Raw genomic sequence first — 18,856 nt, 5'->3', positions numbered from 1 at the left:
GAAGCCACCGCAAATAAGAAGCCTGCGCACCGCAATGAAGAGTGGCCCTCACTCACCGCAACTAGAGAGAGCCTGCGCGCAGCAAAGAAGACCCAACGCAGCCAAAAATAAATAAATAAATAATTTTTTAAAAAGGCACCTGGGGGGGCTTCCCTGGTGGCGCAGTGGTTGAGAATCTGCCTGCCAATTCAGGGCACACGGGTTCGAGCCCTGGTCTGGGAAGATCCCACATGCCGCGGAGCAACTAGGCCCGTGAGCCACAATTACTGAGCCTGCGCATCTGGAGCCTGTGCTCCACAACAAGAGAGGCCGCGATAGTGAGAGGCCCGCGCACCGCGATGAAGAGTGGCCCCTGCTTGCCGCAACTAGAGAAAGCCCTCGCAGAGAAACGAAGACCCAACACAGCCAAAAATAAATAAATAAATAAATAAATAATTCCCATTTAAAAAAAAAAAAAAAAAAAGGCACCTGGAACAGTTCTTTACTCAAAAAGATATAAAGTTTTGGGAAGATGGAATTATGAAGTTGTGTGAAAAATGGCACAAGGTAGTGGAACAAAAGGGTGAATACGTTGTTCAATAAAGTTCTTGGTGAAAATGAAAAATGTGTGTCTTATTTTTACTTAAAAAACTGAAGGCACTTTTTGGCCTACCCAATATATTACGAGTTACCTCAAACCTCCAGGGCAACCCTACAAGTAGGTACTACTATCATTCCCATTTTACAGATGGGGAAACTGAGGCACGGAAAGAGTAAAGTAACTTGCCCGAGGCCTCAAAGGTAGAGATTAAGGAGAGATGAATCTGAACCAGGTCATCCACAAGAGGGGTCAGCCTCTCTGGCTGCTGTCTGATCAGGTCGTGGGACTTTCAGTTCGCAGAGCTCCTGCTGGCAACCCCAGCCCTATTAGAACCAACACACCAGACATCATTCTATAGGCTCTAAATTTGTATATATCATATATATCATTCATATACATATAGGTATGTCTCATATATTATGTGGTATCTCCCCAGCTAAATTATAAATGCCTTTGAGAGCAGGAACTTTGTCATTAATTTCTCAGCATCCTGACACTGCCTGAGGCAAATGAGATACTCAAAAAACGTGATGAGGAATTAATTCCCTGGTGGTTCAGTGGTTAAAACTCAGCGCATTCTCTACCGTGGGCCCGGATTCAATCCCTTGTCGGGGAACTAAGATCCTACAAGCCACGTGGTGTGGCCAAAAAAAATAATAATAAAAATAAAAATTTAAAAAAAAACATGTGACTGACCGAGACTGTGCAGTGCCAATACAAAGCAATGAAAAGTGCAAACTTGATTTTTGTAATATAAGCACATATGAAGAGAGAAATCCAGTTTGGGAACGTCTTAGTCCCTGTCATCGCTCCCCGTCTCAACACTGTACAGGAGTGGAAAATCACCAGAGGACTTTCCTTCCCGTTATTTAACAAACAGAAGCCCTTAACCCAGAGTTTCTTCTTTATGATCTAAGGAAGCGTATACAAAATGCATTTCTGCAACCTGGCCCAGGATGAGGTTCTTTAGTTCAACGTTGGCCTCTTTGGTACAAAAAGCATCTGTTTCTTACTATATGGCCCGTCTGGAATCCAGACCCTCTTTCTCATCCCAAGCCCAAGCCCCTGAGAGAGGCCACCATCACCTTGCAAACAGGCCACTGCAGGCGGCTTCCCAGAGTCTTCACACACAAAATTGCAACTCCAAATCAGCATCACCTACGGTGTATTTTCCTGACCATCTGCCGATGGAACTTTTGTTTTCCTTAGAAAAGGTTAAACTGTTCCCCACTGAGCACGGGAAGCCTCTGTCACTCATCAGTTTTCCAACATGCATCATCTCTCTCCATCCCATACTCACTTCCAAGCTGGATCAAATGAACTTTCTCCTTCTCAGCTTTCCCCCTTCATTCCCACATGGTTATTTATATCCAGAATATCTTTCTTTCTTAATCCACTGGACTATCCTCCCCCTCATTTGAAAAGGTCACTTTCAAGTTATTCTTTCCAGAAAGCTTTCTTGAAGTAGGTGGCTGCAAGCTGATTCTTCCCCCCCACCCCACGTTTCTTTGCTACATAAGAAACAATGAGCAAGTTACCCATCCTTCTGAAGATGCCTCTAACTGCTAACTAGATCCAAAGGAGGGGAAGAAAAGCCCTGCACTGAAACGAAGCGTTCAAAAACTGGATGCACACTCTTTCAGGCAAGAGTCCCATTATTTTCTTCACATATACTTAAGTTTTCATTACAGAAGTGATTACATCACTTGGAAATCAGTGACCCACCGCCCATAGGCGCCACCATCCCAACATAACAATAAGCAACTTGGGGTATTTATTTCAATCTTTCTTCTTACATAACTGTTTAAACAGTGTTGCAGTCATGGTATCTGTGTAATTTGGGATCTTGCTTTTTTGAATACAATATCTGAAGTATAGCTCTGTGTGCCAGCAAAGGCATTAAATCATGTTCAACAAGATTCTGAGCACTGTAATTTACTTAATCACCCTGTGATGAACATTTAGGACATTTCCAAAGTCTTGCTATCATACACAGCTTTAAAGAATACCTTCATGAAGGTAAGTAAGATGAGGCAAGATCATTGGTTTTGTTGACACATTTAGTCTGCATTTATGACGAACCGTTCAGAAGATATTCTAAATTGACACCAATTCCCTTTCCATTCTTAAATCAAGCCCCCTTTAAAGGTTCACCAGATCTTTGTAAAGTTTGCTTTTCATAATTTCTATTATCTATTTAATAAATCTATTTAATTCCCATAGCAACCTTTTGATTTTCCATAAGCAACTTGCCTACATGAATCTACCACCGGATGAGTAATAAGTATTCTCAGCTGCCTCATACAGAAAAGAATAAGGAATATTCAGGGGAAAGGGAAAGTGTGTGTGTGATCTGGGTAATCACAGACTTTTGGTGTAATATTTGTATGTTTTTCTCAAAGCAACAGATGCATTCCTATGATGCTGTAGGAGAGTTTTTCTAAGTGGCAGAAATCACATTTCAAATACCTCTTAGGAGCTCACAATCTAAAACAATCCGGCCTAATTAAATGGAGATCCTTCCATAATGAAAATAGTAGTCACAGCCCCTTCCTTTTTCTATTTCATAACTTTGGATTCTGGAAGTGATGGATTTTCTAAAAGTGCAGCGTGTTTTAGTAAACAAAAACTTACACTAAATACAAGTTGCCTAATACTAGTTACTACAAAAGGCACAGCATAATACAAATGGCTGGCCTGGGGAAGCCTTTTGTCCCCATATAAATCTGAATACTCTTAGAAGGGGAGACTGACAGCCTCAGAGAACGAACCTCTTAATTTATTCAAACGGCAGGGCACAGAAGTGGGAATTTCACAGACGCTGTCTTCTCATTGCTTTATGTTAGTCCTAGAGGAGGCCCCTCTCAGAGGACAGAGAAAATGCTTTCAAGGTCTCCTTAGCCCACCATACTCTGAGCGTGTCAGGCTAAGTCACTTTCCTTCTGGGGACAGCAGTAGTTTGGGGGGATCCTGTTTCTTGTCTCCATCTTTGTTGGGCTCATTACCAAGGGAGACATGATACCAAGTTATCATAGGGCTATGAAACTACATTTCTAGTCTTTGCCCACTTGAGACAGAAAAACTAGCACCTGTCAGGGAGCCAATGAGCAAGATATGCAAAAGGCTTGGTAAAAAAAAAAAAAAAAAACAAAGTATGTCTGTGTGTCAGGGCCACACACACACATACATGCTTATACACATACAAAATACCTTTTTTTTCTTTTATTGAAGTATAGTTGCTGTATAACATTATATAAGTTATAGGTATATAACAGTGATTCACAATTTTTAAAGGTTATACTCCATTTATAGTTATTATAAAATATTGGCTATATTCCCCATGTTGTGCAATATACCCTTGTAGCTTATTTTATACCTAATAGTTTGTATCTCTTAATCCCCTACCCCTAAATTGCCCCTCCCCCCTCCCCTTTCTCCACTGGTAACCACTAGTTTGTTCTCTGTATCTGTGAGTCTGCTTCTTTTGTTATATTTACTAGTTTGTTGTATTCTTTTAGATTCCACGTATAAATGTGGAATCTAAATGTATGTATAAATATCACACAGTATTTGTCTTTCTCTGTCTGACTTATTTCACTTAGCAGAATGCGCTCCAAGTCTATCCATGTTGCTGCAAATGGCAAAATTTCGTTCTTCTTATGGCTGAGTAGTATTTTGTTGGTGTGTGTGTGTGTGTGTGTGTATATGTGTATCACACCTTCTTTAGCCATTTATCTGTTGATGGAAACTTAGGATGCTTCCATATCTTGGCTATTGTGAACAATGCTGCTATGAACCCTGGGATGCATGTATCTTTTTGAATTAATGTTTTTGTTTTTTGCAGATATATACCCAGGAGAGAATTGCTGGGTCATAAGGTAGTTCCATTTTTAGCTTCTTGAGTAACCTCCATACTGTTTTCCCAAAATACCTCTGAAGAGACACACAAGAAACTGATAATGGTGGCTGCTTCGGGAAAGGCAAACTATGGCCCACAATGGAAGTGACATTTACTTTTCCCTGCATGCCTTTCGTTTTGTTTGAAATTTCTTCTAACATGTGAAGGCACTATCTTTTCAGAAAATAGAAATTAGTTTCAAATACTAAAATTTGTTTGTGTAAAACAATACTTAAGCATCTACATTTATATATACAGTATATACTTTTTTTTTTTTTGGAAGAATATACAAGACACTATTAACAGTGGTTATCTTTGGAAAGAGAATCATTTTTACAACTAACCAGTGAAACGCTGGCTTTCTCTTGGAAATGGGAAAAGTTAGTAAGTGGAAAAACAGTGCTTAAGTATATGCTGAATGAAGGAATACAAATGGCTTTTTAATGTAAATAGCAGTAAAGCCATAATCTGTGCTGTGTATGCACACAGACAAACAAATCCCACTCTCCTCGTGAAGGAGCACCATGTCTTGTTCCAAGGATCTGGATTTACCCTGTAACTACTGCCTCTGTGGCCCTGTCAACTGAAGAACAGACTCAGATGATCTCAGGGAAAATGTCATTACTTGAGCCTTCACAGGAAAGCAGTGCTTCAAAAAGTGTTTAAAAACTAGAGTGTTCCACACCACAGCCCCTGCAAATTAATACTTTCCACAAATCCAAATGAAAGAGAACACGTTCAAGTGGTATTAAGTAGTATTTTACTCTTAAGAACATTTGTAAAAGCTTAAAACAATGCATCCAAGGGCTGAGGCCAGAGACCTTCTGCAAATTTAGGCAAGTGATTTCCACCAGGAAAGTGTTTTAGGCATTTAATTCCAATTCATCTTCGTGCCTAACATTTGAAATGTCAGAATTCTTAGGTGCCAAGTTGTAAAGCACATTACAGATTCATGTGTAATCGTAAATGGGCAAATACACGTGGGCAAGAAAGCAAATGCATTTTAAAACAAGGTAAATTGTTCAAAATAAACGGGTTAATTCATCCTAAAAAGCCAAATATTAAGAAAAATCTATCTGCACAAGTACGCCGGGTTGCTTTGTCGCTAGTTACTGTCTCTTGCTCATTTTGAAACAAAATGCCACACTTAATTAATTAGCCAGCCCAGTCTCATCCTGCCTGCGCCTGATGGGGAGAAGTAGCATTACAGAAAAGACTCCCTCAGGCTCTATTAGTGCCCTAATGAGACGGTGGGGGGTGGAGGGTGTTGGGATGGGGACAGGGCAGCCACTATTGCCAGGCAGCCTTCAGAAAGCACAGGATCTGGGCCTCCTGGCCAAATCAAGCGCTCTCAACTACACACCAGCTGCTGGAGATGTCTGGCCACAGCTATTCCTACAGGATCTGCCGCAGGAAACAAATGTACCATCGCTCCACGGATACCCAGCTGACCTAGCAACTCTTCCTATAAGGTATGAATTACATCAGAGGGGGAGAAAATGTGCACATTATATCAGCTAACTGCAACCGACATATGGAATATCCATTTTCAAAAGGGCAGAAAGAGGTAGATTCTGCAAACTACAGGTTGGTGAAGTTGACATCGGCCCTTAAGTAAAACCTTGCAGGTTATCACAGTTACTAAACACTTCGGAAAAGAAGTGATCAATTTAGAAGCAAGCATGGGCTCACCAAACACAAAGCATTGCAGACTATCTTCCCCCGAAAGGGAAACAGCAAATATCTAAGTTATAGCAAGCTACCTATTAAGGTCTCCTAGGATAAACATGTTAACCAGATGGAGAAATGTGGGCCGGAATAATGATACAATTAGGCAGATTTAGAACTGGCTGGATTTGAAGTTGGTTGAACAACTAACCAACAGACCATTATTAGCCCAGAGGAAGCCCCTAGCCATGTGCCCTGGGACTCCATCACCAGACATAGACAAGGTCTGTAAGGGATCACATAGTTCAAGGTCAGAAGGGGCTATGATCATAGTGGATGACCACACAGGCATAAAAAATATTTCAACAGACTGCAAAAACTCATCAAATCTCAATAAACTGATTCTTAAAGGTGACAGACACAATATTTGGGACTCTGTTCTCATTTGTTCAGGTATTAAGGTTGGTGAAAAAGACTTTGGAGTTTTGTTGACCAAAAGGTCTGTGAATCAACACCGTGTGATGTGACTGTCAGCCTCAGAGCCACCTGTGCCCCCAAGGTGACCCCCTCCACCTGGACTTCTCAGATACAGGAGGCTAGGACCATTTTGAACCTAGGACTCAATATTCCACAGACCTAGATAAAGAGGGAAATACAGCTAAGTAAAGGTTGGGAATGTGGCAAGTAGACAGACCCAGAGACAAAGACAATTTAAATGAAAGGGAACAACAAATAAATGGTCAGGAGAGGGGGGAAAGATTTGTGATATAGGTACCAAATGCAAAGTGGAGAGCTTATTTGGATTCAAACAAACCAACTGCAACAAAAAAAAAATCATGAGACAATTATACAATTGAAATACTGGCTGGATATATGCCGATATGAAGGAATTATTAGATTTTTAAGGTATGATATGATGTTGTGGTTATTTTTTTTTAAAGAGTTACTTAGTGAAATGTTTAAGAAGGAAGTGATATGATGTCTGGGAGTGACTTCAAAGTAATCCAGTGAGGGGTGGGGGCAGTGGGTGTCCCTGAGTTGATTGTTGTATCTGGGCGCTGGGTGCATGGGGGTTCCCTATACTATTTACCCCACCTGTATGGTGTTTGAAGTTTTCCATAATAAAAAGGTTAAAAAAAAAAAAAAATGGCGGGAGGAATAGGCACAGACTAGTATCTCTCCCCTCTCCTTTCCCAGCTCAAAAGTGAAAATAGAAGCCACTTAGTAAAAGTGAGCATTCAATTAGTCATAGAGATAGTCTAGAATCATACCCACATTCAAAGACATGGATATGTCATCACGTCAACAACTGACAAAGAATGATTATAGTCCTAGTAAGAAACTGAAGAGACACCAGATTACATGATAGGCCATTAGAAGGAAAGAGCCAGGTGTTGAAGGTAAAGGGGATACAAAGAAAGAAAAAAGAGAATTCTTCTCTCCTATAATCTGAATAACCATTTAAAAAAATGGAATGGGGACTTCCCTGGTGGTCCAACAGTTAAGACTCCAGGCTGACAATGCAGGGGAGACCCCGTGTTCCATCCCTGGTCAGGGAACTAGATCCTGCATGCCGCAACTAAAGATCCCGCACACGGCAACGAAGACCCCACGTGCCGCAACTAAAACCCGGTGCAGCCAAATAAATTAAATTAAATAAATCATTTTTTTTTTAAATGGAGGGACTTCCCTAGTGGCGCAGTGGATAAGAATCCGCCTGCCAATGCAGGGGACACAGGTTTGATCTCTGGGCCAGGAAGATCCCACATGCCACGTAGCAACTAAGCCCGTGCACCACAACTACTGAAGCCCATGTGCCTAGAGCCCGTGCTCCGAAACAAGAGAAGCCACCTCAATGAGAAGCCCGCGCACCGCAACGAAGAGTAGCCCCCACTCGCCGCAACTAGAGAAAGCCCGAGCGTAGCAACGAAGACCCAACGCAGCCAAAAATAAATAAAAATTAAATCTTTAAAAAAAAATGGAATGGCATAACCAAGCACCTGGGTACACATTCCAGTGACACTATGTACCAGGCACTGTTCTAAACAATTTTCAAATATTAACTCATTTAATCCTTAACAATACAACCCTATAAAGTAGATACTATTATCTCCATTTTACTGACCAGAAACTTAAGAGACACACAAGTTAGGTAATTTGTGTCACAGTCACATTGCTAGAGAGTGACAGAGACAGGATTCAAATCCAGGAAACTTGATCCAGAGTCCATACTCTTATGCACTGTGCAACAGATTTTAAACATCCGCTTATAATGGGGTATTTTTGAAGGTCTGTGGGTTTAAACACTTTTCTAAGTTGCAGTCAAGCATGTGCCCAAAGGTGAAAAAAGGCTGCTCTCAGACCCACATCCACTGCCATTCAGAGCTCAGAGGGCAACACTGTGATTTTGCCTATTGCACGTTGTTCTGCCCAATCTTTATATTTCACATCAAACCCTAAAAAATGAGTAACAGATGAGGCAGCTGTGCTGTGAACCACCACGATCAAAAGAAAACTGTCTTGACCTGATCACGTACAAGGGGGAAAAAAGGCAGCACCTTCTGATTTTAAGCACACTCAATCCATTCAGATTTTCATCCCAGGGATATTGACCAAAAAAGACAAATAAAAAACTGTAAAAAACCGATTCATCTCGATAAAATTCTCCTAGGAAAACAAAGAGGGAAATTCTATCCCTAGAACAGCAAAACTTACCACACCCTATTTTATGACTACTCAACAATGATCCAAGATAAAAGCATTATTAACTCTAGAAATATTACTTGAATTTACCTGTAACCAGGGTCTCAAAATAATCTTAAGGGGAGTGGGTGATAGATGTACTAGAAAGGAATGCTGAACTTTAAGCTTAAATTGTTTTTTAAAAAGGGTTTTCTGAGGTGTAGTTCATACAAAAATCCATTGTATATCTGGTCCAAGAGTTATATGACCAGCAAGCAGCAGAAAATTTATGTTTGCATTTAATCACAGATGCCACAGAACAAAAGTTTCCATTACAGGGTTTCACTACAGAATAACAGCACTCAAGCAACTTTCAATTACTATACTTCTTACTTGTCATAAAGCAGAAAGCACATGTTTGAGATTTCACTGGAAGTTAGAACAGCAGTTTCTGAAAACCTCATAAAAGGGAGGACTGATTTAGTCCTAGGATCTCGGCAGGATACCTGAAGTTCAATTTTGTCTCTGAATAAAAGCACGAAAGCAGCCCCAAGGCTTTGCATAGGATGAAGGGGAGTTGGGGACACTTCACTGGCTGATCTAAAAAAAGCCAAATGATTAAAAGGCCCTTAGAAACCACCACCACGGAAAGGCAGCAACAGAAAAGACGTTCTGGCTCTCCTGTCTTCCCAGCAACAGCAAATGTTTTAAGTGGTTAAACTATTTCTATCTTATTTCAGAGTCTATCTAGAGTGAATCCACTCAGAAAGCGATTTGTTGAAAAGAGAAGTTTCGGCTCCCTCCTCTTCCCTGGAGAATGTTTGATGTGCACATTTTTTAAGATCCAATTTCTTGAACAGAAAGGACCGAGTTGAATTTAAGAGAGTTCAGCTGAGCCCTTTCTTCCAACACTGAGACCCTGATCTAATAATTGCTTCCCTGTGAATCAGTTCTCCAACTCAAACATACTCTGAAAAACTGAAATGCTTAATAGCTACTGATGACTAGTTGCTGGAAGACATAATATGCATGCAGTTTGAGTTCCTTGGAAAAAAGATGCTAGAGAAACACAAACTATTTAGGAAATATAAAAGCATGGAATGATAGGCCTGCAGCTTTTAACTGACTAAGATTTTTGACGTTTAAAAAATGGAGAGGCGAGTCTTTTTCTATTTTTGAGCACAGAATTACAGGGCAACGGAGTTAAACATTCACTTGCTCGTGGAAGTACTCTTTTTTTTTTTTTTTTAAGAAATTCACGTTCTTTTATTTATTTATTTATTTATGACTGTGTTGGATCTTCGTTTCTGCGCGAGGGCTTTCTCTAGTTGCGGCAAGTGGGGACCACTCTTCATCGCGGTGCGCGGGCCTCTCACCATCGCGGCCTCTCTTGTTGCGGAGCACAGGCTCCAGACGCACAGGCTCAGTAATTGTGGCTCACGGGCCCAGTTGCTCCGTGGCATGTGGGATCTTCCCAGACCAGGGCTCGAACCCGTGTCCCCTGCATTGGCAGGCAGATTCTCAACCACTACGCCACCAGGGAAGCCCCTGGAAGTACTCTTGAAAGCACTTATTAAGAAACAAAAACAGAATTGGGCGATTGGGATTGACATGTATACACTGATGTGTATAAAATTGATGACTGATTAAAAAAAAAAAAAGAAACAAAAACAGCCACATACTGTGGGTATATACAATTATACAATTCAATTAGGGTCCAACTCTAATATTAAATGTTAAAATCGAGCTAAGTACCAGTGAAAGTGCACATTCCAACTCACACGACGTGCTTTCTGTGACCATATTATCTGACTGTCAGCACCAAAACACTGATCATCTTCCCCTCCCTTTGGCTGGTTTCTGTCTTCAAGGAGCTTAGAGTCAAATGAAAAAGACCAAAAAAAAAAAAAAAAAAATCACAAAAGGCTAAGTGCTAAGACATCTATGTACTCCATCTATGGATGTTCACAAAAGCATCCCACCTAGAGAGGAAAGAGACAGGAAAGCTTCTTAGAGCAGGGAAACCAGGACTGATTTTAGAAAGATCCAAACTCAGCCAGGTAGGAGGAAAGAGGACACTGCCCAGGTGGGAGAAGAGGCAGGAGAACAGTAGGGGACCACGCTCTAGAGTTTGGACTTGACCCCAGAGGCTATGAAGAAGTACTGAAAAATTCTTAAGCAGGAGAATGACAAGATCAAAGTTGTGTTTTTGAACTTGTCATTCCATTCCAGAAACAGTCCAGAGCAGTACTGCTCAAGGTGGGTCTGTAGCCCAGAAGTAATCCATCAGTTCTTTGTTACTGGTCCATGACAGGGCAGGTACAGAAATGGAGAGTGAGCACCTAGAATTGTTTACAGCAGCTCAACATTCCAGCAACATCCAAGCTTGTGATCAATGGTCTCATCTTGTGGAACAGGACAGAGACCAGTCTGTGTGTTGTCAATCCAGTGGAGAGTTGTATGTGGTTCAAGCTGTACAGTAGTCCTGTATAACAGGGCCACGTATGGGTGTGTGACTGACTGGAAACTAACACAACAAAAGGAAACTGATCCTTGATTATAGACAGTTTGAGAAGCTCTAGTCTTGAGAATCAGGGGTCAGCACTGGAAGCAAAGAGCCCATGGAGGAGGCTGCTGTGGTCCAGATGAAATATGAACTCAAGCAGGGATGGTAGGAATGGAGAGAAAGGGTCAGAGTTGAGAACTGTTAAGGAGATCAACAGGGCTCAGTGCCTTTTATTTTTTTATTTTTTATTTTTTAAAATTTATTTATTTTATTTATTTATTTTTGGCTGCATTGGGTCTTCATTGCTGCACACGGGCTTTCTCTAGTTGGGGCGAGCAGGGGCTACTCTTTGTTGCGGTGCACCGGCTTCTGATTGCAGTCGCTTCTCTTGTTGTGGACCACGGGCTCTAGGTGCGTGGGCTTCAGGAGTTGTGGCTCGCGGGCTCCAGAGCGCAGGCTCAGTAGTTGTGGCGCACGGGCTTAGTTGCTCCGCGGCATGTGGGATCTTCTCAGACCAGGGCTCAAACCTGTGTCCCCTACATTGGCAGGCGGATTCTTAACCACTGTGCCACCAGGGAAATCCCTCAGTGCCTTTTAGATGTGAGGGGTGGGAGAGAATCAAGGATGACTCCTGAGACTCAAGAACTCTTAGTCACTTTTTAAATAATGGCAAGATGTAAAGCAACAGTATGCAAGAGCTTCGTAAAAGTCAGGATCAGCAAAAAGATTCTGAATTCATAGCTCTTTTCTTTGAGTGCCTTTGAATAAGTATAATGATAAATTAATGAAATACAGAAACCTAAACACCCCGGTGGTTAACACTGAGCACCACTGGGGATTCAGAACATGAAAAAAGAACACATCCTATGCCAAGCTTACACTCTCCCCCGAAACAAAATCGTGCAGTAAGGAGCCCAGACTAGTTCAGAATGGGGCAAGCTGGAACCCTGGGGTCCCAGGTCCTAACAGTAAATAAAGAAGAACCCCCACCCCCGGCCATCCCCCCAACTGAGGGACTTGTTCATCCCCCACCCCAGCTGTATACAACACAAAGCCTTCTTTCTCCAATTTGCACAGATATTAAAACAAGGCCTCAAACCACAAGGAACAGTGATAAAAAGGGGGTAGGGGCGGAGGAAACGGGTAAATGAAATCAATGACCCTAACCTCAAAACCCACTGCCTTGCTCTGTGCTCGGGTTCATATCCCAACCCGTATCAGGAGACAAATGGATCAACAAAAGCTGTGGACAGCTGGTCCATCAGGCCTGAGCCGCTAACTAGAAGACAAGTATTAAATCCGCAAATGGCGACAGGTCTGAACAAACCTATCCTACAACATTCCAGAGCTGGGAAGGGAGGTGGCTCCGTGTTACGGGGGTGAGGCTTCTACAGCTCCAGAGACCAGAGCGGGCACCGTCCATTTCCCACGCGAAAGAGCAGCGATCCTGCAACCCCCAAGCCGCACAGATTTGAGCAGCTAGGATCAGCAGAAGACACGCCTAATGGCTTTGGCAAACCACAAAAACGATCACCCAAGCACGTAATTAATCTCTCTCAAGAAGAGTGCCCCATCATCTGAAAGCTGTTCTCCTGTATCATGCCTGGCTTCCCTGATTTGCTGTCTCAAGTTTCACTGGCAGATATAAGTACGAAGCTCAATAAATATCAGTACTATCAGTACTTTAAGGAACGATGTTTGTTATATTCATTTGCTTTTGTTTCATTTTTCTAGATCTTTCTCCTCCATTGTAAGCTCTTCTAGGGCAATTCTTTCAACTCCTTGCTCATATCCCCTTGTATGCTTATAAAAGTCATTTGTTTGAAAAGTTAAAAATACGCCTCATAACAGTTTTGGAATTCTGTAATGTGATATATTCCAAAGGCTCACACTATAAAACGAATTACTGAAGTTCATGGTCATTTATTAACAAATAATAATTGCTAGCACTTATTGAGCACGTACTATATGCCAGGCACGTGTATATTATCTTGTGTCGTCTTTACAACAATGCTGTAAGGCAGGTGCTGTTGTCATCTCTATTTTATAGGTGAGGAACCTGAGACACAGAGAGATAGGATAACTTGCACAAGGTCACACAGCTAATAAATGGCAGAGCCAGGATCTAAAGGACAAGAGTCCGTATTTTCAGCCACTACACTAGACAGCTTCATTATGCAGAGAAGAAAAATGAGATTAAAAAATACATTACAAATAATGGAATGAGGAAAAAGCCTCTCAAGGAAAATTGCTCTTATTACTTTAATCAGACTGTTGTCTTTTATTAGATGGATCCAAGTCCTGGAAACACAGTCAACAGAGGGAGCCTGTCCTGGCCGGTCCAGGCTCCTTATGTGGAAGGCAGAAAACGCCAATATTCAAAGCGGTGCCTTTTTGCCATCTTTTACCACCTCGAAAGTCATTTGTCAGTGTTGTAGAAATCATTCTCTTAGTGGCTAGGGTATTTGGATTGAGGGAGAAAGCACTGGGAGAGACAGAGCTGTAAGACTGTCGGGGTTGGTACCAAATCTCACCCCATCCAAAGAGCCAAAGTGATTCAGGTGAATTCTAGGCCAAGCCTCTGATTTAGTCTGAACCAGAATCACCCAGAGCAAACAACCCTGGCGGGGTACAGGAAGATACCACTTCCCCTGGCCGGAGCAGGTGGACCAGAGATGCTAGACCAAAGGCCCTAACTCTGCCGCTCTCCTGCTCTGACTTTCTCGTCCCCTTTCTGTGGGGCAGGAAGTTCTGGGACCACGCCAGAGCCCACCAAACCTGTCCAGATCAACACCAGCAATACTGGACTTCCCTGGTGGCGCAGTGGTTAAGAATCCAACCGCCAGTGCAGGGGACATGGGTTTGATCCTTGGTCCGGGAAGATCCCACATGCCGCAGAGCAACTAAGCCCGTGCGCCACAACTACTGAGCCTGTGCTCTAGAGCCCGTGAGCCACAACTACTGAAGCCCTCACGCCTAGAACCCGGGCTCTGCAACAAGAGAAGCCACTGCAATGAGAAGCCCTCGCACCGCAACGAAGAGTAGCCTCTGCTCACCGCAACTAGAGAAAGCCCACGCGCAGCAACGAAGACCCAACGCAGCGAAAAATAAATAAATACATTTATATATATATATATATAAAAAAAAGACCAGTGGTACTGCATCTTTTGATGTCAGGGCACGCACACTGACCAAATGTTTTCCATCAGGCATCCAGCCCAGGCAAAGCTGAGCCCTGTGTCTCTAATACCAAAACCAGTGCTTTCCTCTGTGATGCTGAAGCAGATCCCAAAGATCAACTCTCCAGTTTTGACAACTAAGTAACCCATATTAGTCTAAAGGGATACATCAAATCCCAAAAGTCCGAATCTTCACCACTTTCCAACTATTCATCACATTTTCTCTCCAGAAATCTGAAAAATGCCTATCAACAAAACAAAAAACAAACCTACTTATTGAAACAAATCTAACTGCCTTAACTTCAAGATTATATGTTTCCTGAAAACACGGCTCTTATAAAAGCACTCAAAGTTCTGTTATCATCTAATTACAATTTCTATACAGCTCGTTATGTGTGCTTAGAAGCCAAAAAGTGAAGCTTCAATTACTTTTGTACCAACCACTAAAGCAAGTAGAAACAGGACAACCTTCCACAAAGAATTTTTTTTAAAAAGATGCTGGAATCCTGTTATTTGGTGTTCTCTCACAGTTCCAAGCAAGGTGAGAGGAGCCATGCAAAACGCAGTTTTAAACTCTCGGCCATCCTGAGACTTTCTTACTATATAAAGGGGAAATTAATAAAAGAAGAAAAAGAGAAATACCACACTGCATTTTCTTTCCCTACCATAATTTTTCAATTTTCTTTAGAGAAATGCCAGCCAGTAACTAATTAGAACCATATCCTTTGTTATCCCAGTGGGAAGTATACCAATGGATTTAAGAACAAATGTTAATGAGAACCTAAAAAAATTAGTAATCTGGAACTTTGGTTTCCCTTCAGTGTAAAAACAAAATTCTCTCCTTTAATGCTATTTTTATAGTTGGTGAAACAACATGGACAGAATCCATCAACAAGAAGCTAAGCTGTCTAGCCAGTGAGCACCCTGAACCGCGGGTGCCCTGGGTTTTTCACTGCTGTTATCACAGAATTGGCATCCCAAGATCACAGATTTCTAAGCACCCCAATTTCAAATAAGAGAGACAAAAACTCAAAGTTACAGAAAAGGAATTTGTTTTACATCTCTTTGGTTTCAAGGGGGAAAATAATTTCTTCCAAAGTGAGTACATAGCTGTTGTAATTTCCAAGAGTATATTTTCCATATGAAACATAGCTGAAGTTCTTTTACCTGGTATATCACCACAAATAAGAATATTTCTAGGATCAAATCTTGAGTTGCCTATTCATGAACATCAAGGAGCAGAAACTACCTCCTCGAAAACTGGACTTGTTTTATTTTTTTAATAAACGTATTTATTTTATTTATTTATTTTTGGCTGCGTTGGGTCTTCCTTGCTGCACGTGGGCTTTCTCTAGTTGTGGCGAGCGGGGGCTACTCTTCTTTGAGGTACGCGGGCTTCTCACTGCGGTGGCTTTTCTTGTTGCAGAGCACGGACCCTAGGCGTGTGGGCTTCAGTAGTTGTGGCTCCAGGGCTCTAGAGTGCAGGCTCAGGAGTTGTGGCGCACGGGCTCCTCGGCATGTGGGATCTTCCCCCACCAGGGCTCGAACCCGTGTTCCCTATATTGGCAGGCAGATTCTTAACCACTGCGCCACCAGGGAAGCCCTGGACTTGTTTTAGACAACAAAGTGAACTGTAGAATGTGAGTCAGAAAAGCTCTGAGCAAAAATAAATTTTTAAGATGCTAACGCACCATGGTTTGGGCACGGGCCAGCAACCTGAACTGTATTTTCAAATGAGGTTCTGCCCTGTGTCATCCAGACTCTCATCCTGGGGGAATTAGCAAGTCCAGGCTGGAGCCACAGAGCACTTTTTTTTCATGCAAAAGGACTGGCCAGAGCGCAGTGAACTAGGCACGGCCTATGTCATATCAGATATTCTCCTTTTTGGAAAAAAAGCTTTAAGCATTTACAAAACATCTCAATTTGCCCCATATTTTTACTATCCAGCAAATTTATTTCCCCCACTTGTTGTGGAGGAAAACACAACAATACGCCTTAGGTCTGTAACATTTTACCATCACTGTGTATTTGCAAAAGCTAGAATTCATTTGTACTGTCCAATAAGGACATTATTTTACATGGGCTTTGGTCTACAACAGAAAATGGACATAACAATGAAAATACTTCTTGATAATTCACTTTCTAGACATTACTCCTCCCCAAAAGGATCATAAAAACCACCACCAAGGAAAACAAAGGATTCCCATGTTTTAAAGCAAAAAAGGACTGGCTATTCATATTCAGGCACCATGTAAATCAAATATGGGCAAGATCACCTAAAAAGTGGTTAAAACGCCAAGTTTTGCCTCTGTGTGTTAGTGAGCCCATGTTTCTCCAATGTTAAATTTACAAACTGTATTTGTTAAACTGTATTTCATACCTTAAATACCAAGTCTGTACCTTACACTGCTTCCAGGGATGATTTACTCGAGACATATGGGGTCACAGTCTAAGCCTTTTACTCTCACTAAGTTTAAATCATGCTTCTCAACAAGATTCTGTACACATTAAAGCAGCACATGGCAGCCCTAAACGCCCCCAGAAGAGCCCTTCTCCTGTCCACTCCATAAAATGAGAGTTTCCTCCGGAAAGGAAGGGGCTGGATTCACACGTTGCATCAGGCATACTAATTAAGCAAAAGCGCTCCAAAACTTTTTCTGTTTCGATTCATGGCAAAATTTCCTGAATTCGTTTTATTAAAACAGACATCTTCATCCAACAGACACACTCAAATATCCAAGCTAATTTCAGCAGCAAACGGGGTGGGGTGGGGGCGGGGGGCGGCGGGAGATGAGAAGTTGACAGCGAGGTATAAATTTCCCCCAATCCTCGTTCTTCCGGTCAATCTGCACCTATGGGATCGGTTCAGCATTTAATTCGATGTCAAGGCAACACTGGCCCACCAACCAAGTAACTAAGAGCTGCACGGACGGGTCTGGTCCGGTGCCCGAGAGGCATATAGAGAGGATGGCTGGACAGCCAGACAATGAAAAGCTCCCCGGGGGCCACTAGTTCAGCCCGGGGTAGGGGTGGGGGGCGGAGGGAAGGCGAAGGCAGACGAGCGAGCTCCCTTCTCGCCCGAAGCCACGGTCAGCGGCCGACTCCCCCCCCCCCCCAAGGGCGGCTGGCGGCCTGGCCTCGGCCTCCGGGTCCCCGGCCACAGCCGGAGGGAGCCCCAGGCAAGCCGATTTCTCTCGGAAAGAGAGGAAACTTCCTGGTTCAGGCATTATGGGTAGGGGGCTAGCGCCCTCCCCCACCACCACAGGTATCCGCAGGGAGTCTAGCGCTGAGGGAAGGAAGCGGCCCCTCCCCGCGCCTCTGCCTGGGGGTGGGGGTCACCGAGTCGCGACCCCCGAGCGCAGCCAACCCCTACGCGAGGCTTCCCACCATGGGGGAACCGGGCTCTCGACTCCCCAGGACGCGAGTCGGGGTCCCGGGGGTTTCAAACTTCCCCAGCGGGCGCGGCCTGGCACCGGCACCGAGTAGTTGCCGCGGGAGCCGCTAGCCGGCGAGGTCCCGGGACGGGGAGGCGGGCAGAGGCAGGGGACGCTGAGGGGCAGGAGGGGAAGCTCGTACACGACGGAGGAGGGGTCGGAGGGGGCGCCGGGGGGTGGGGGGGGCAGCGAGGACCCGGCTCCCGGGAACTCGCGGGCTGCGCACCCAGGCCGGGGACGCCGACGAGGCCGGCACCGCCGACGAGGCCGGCGCCGCTCACCTTCCTGTGCTTCTCCTTGTAGGGCAGCGCCAACCACGGCATGTCTCGCACGAAGTCCTGCCACTGCCGCTGGTCCTGGTCCGAGGACACGAAGACGATCTCCAGGCGGCGCCGCGGCTCGGGTTCCGCCGCCGCCCCGGCCCCCGGCCCCGGGCCGGCCCCAGCCCCTGGCCCGGCCGCCGCGTCCCCCCGCAGGCGGCCGTAGAAGGCGGCCAGGCTGGCGCTGAGCTGCGCGCAGGGGGCGCTCAGGCTACAGCCGAAGTAGAGCCCGAGCAGCGAGATGCCGCGGGCAGCCAGCGAGTGCACGTCCACCTCCTCGCCGCCGCCCGTCACCAGCTTCTCGCCCAGCAGCTCCTCCAGGAAACCCGACATCCTGGCCCACCGCTGCCCGGGCACGCGGGCACCCGGGCAGGCAGGCGGCGGCGACCGCGCTCCCTCGGTCCGCGCGGCGGGCAGAGGCGGCGGCAGCGGCGGCGACGGCGGCGGCGGCGGCGGCGGCGGCGGGCACTGGGGAAAAGAAAGCCCCGCCCGTGGGGCCCGCCCACGCCACGCCCCCTTTGTAACAGTGCTAGCCGCCTAGGCACTGGCTGCTGCAGAGGGCGTAGGGGGCGCGGGCTCCCGCCGCGTG

At 44.4% G+C, this 18,856-nt stretch overlaps 1 protein-coding gene across 2 annotated transcripts in view; it reads right to left on the bottom strand.

Moving 5' to 3' along the window:
- NXN (nucleoredoxin) overlaps positions 1 to 18,700 on the bottom strand; it is a 143,220-nt gene extending 124,520 nt beyond the window's left edge. For both annotated transcript variants that reach the window (XM_036836479.1, XM_036836480.1), the window contains exon 1: positions 18,229 to 18,700. In XM_036836479.1, coding sequence (XP_036692374.1) covers positions 18,229 to 18,600 — 372 coding nt within the window. In that variant the 5' untranslated portion in view covers positions 18,601 to 18,700. The remainder of the gene's footprint in view (positions 1 to 18,228) is intronic.
- Between the last annotated feature and the right edge of the window lie 156 nt (positions 18,701 to 18,856).

Source organism: Balaenoptera musculus, chromosome 20 (genome assembly GCF_009873245.2).
Source record: "Balaenoptera musculus isolate JJ_BM4_2016_0621 chromosome 20, mBalMus1.pri.v3, whole genome shotgun sequence".
NCBI lineage: Eukaryota > Metazoa > Chordata > Mammalia > Artiodactyla > Balaenopteridae > Balaenoptera > Balaenoptera musculus.
This window is presented reverse-complemented; position numbering and strand designations above follow the sequence as displayed.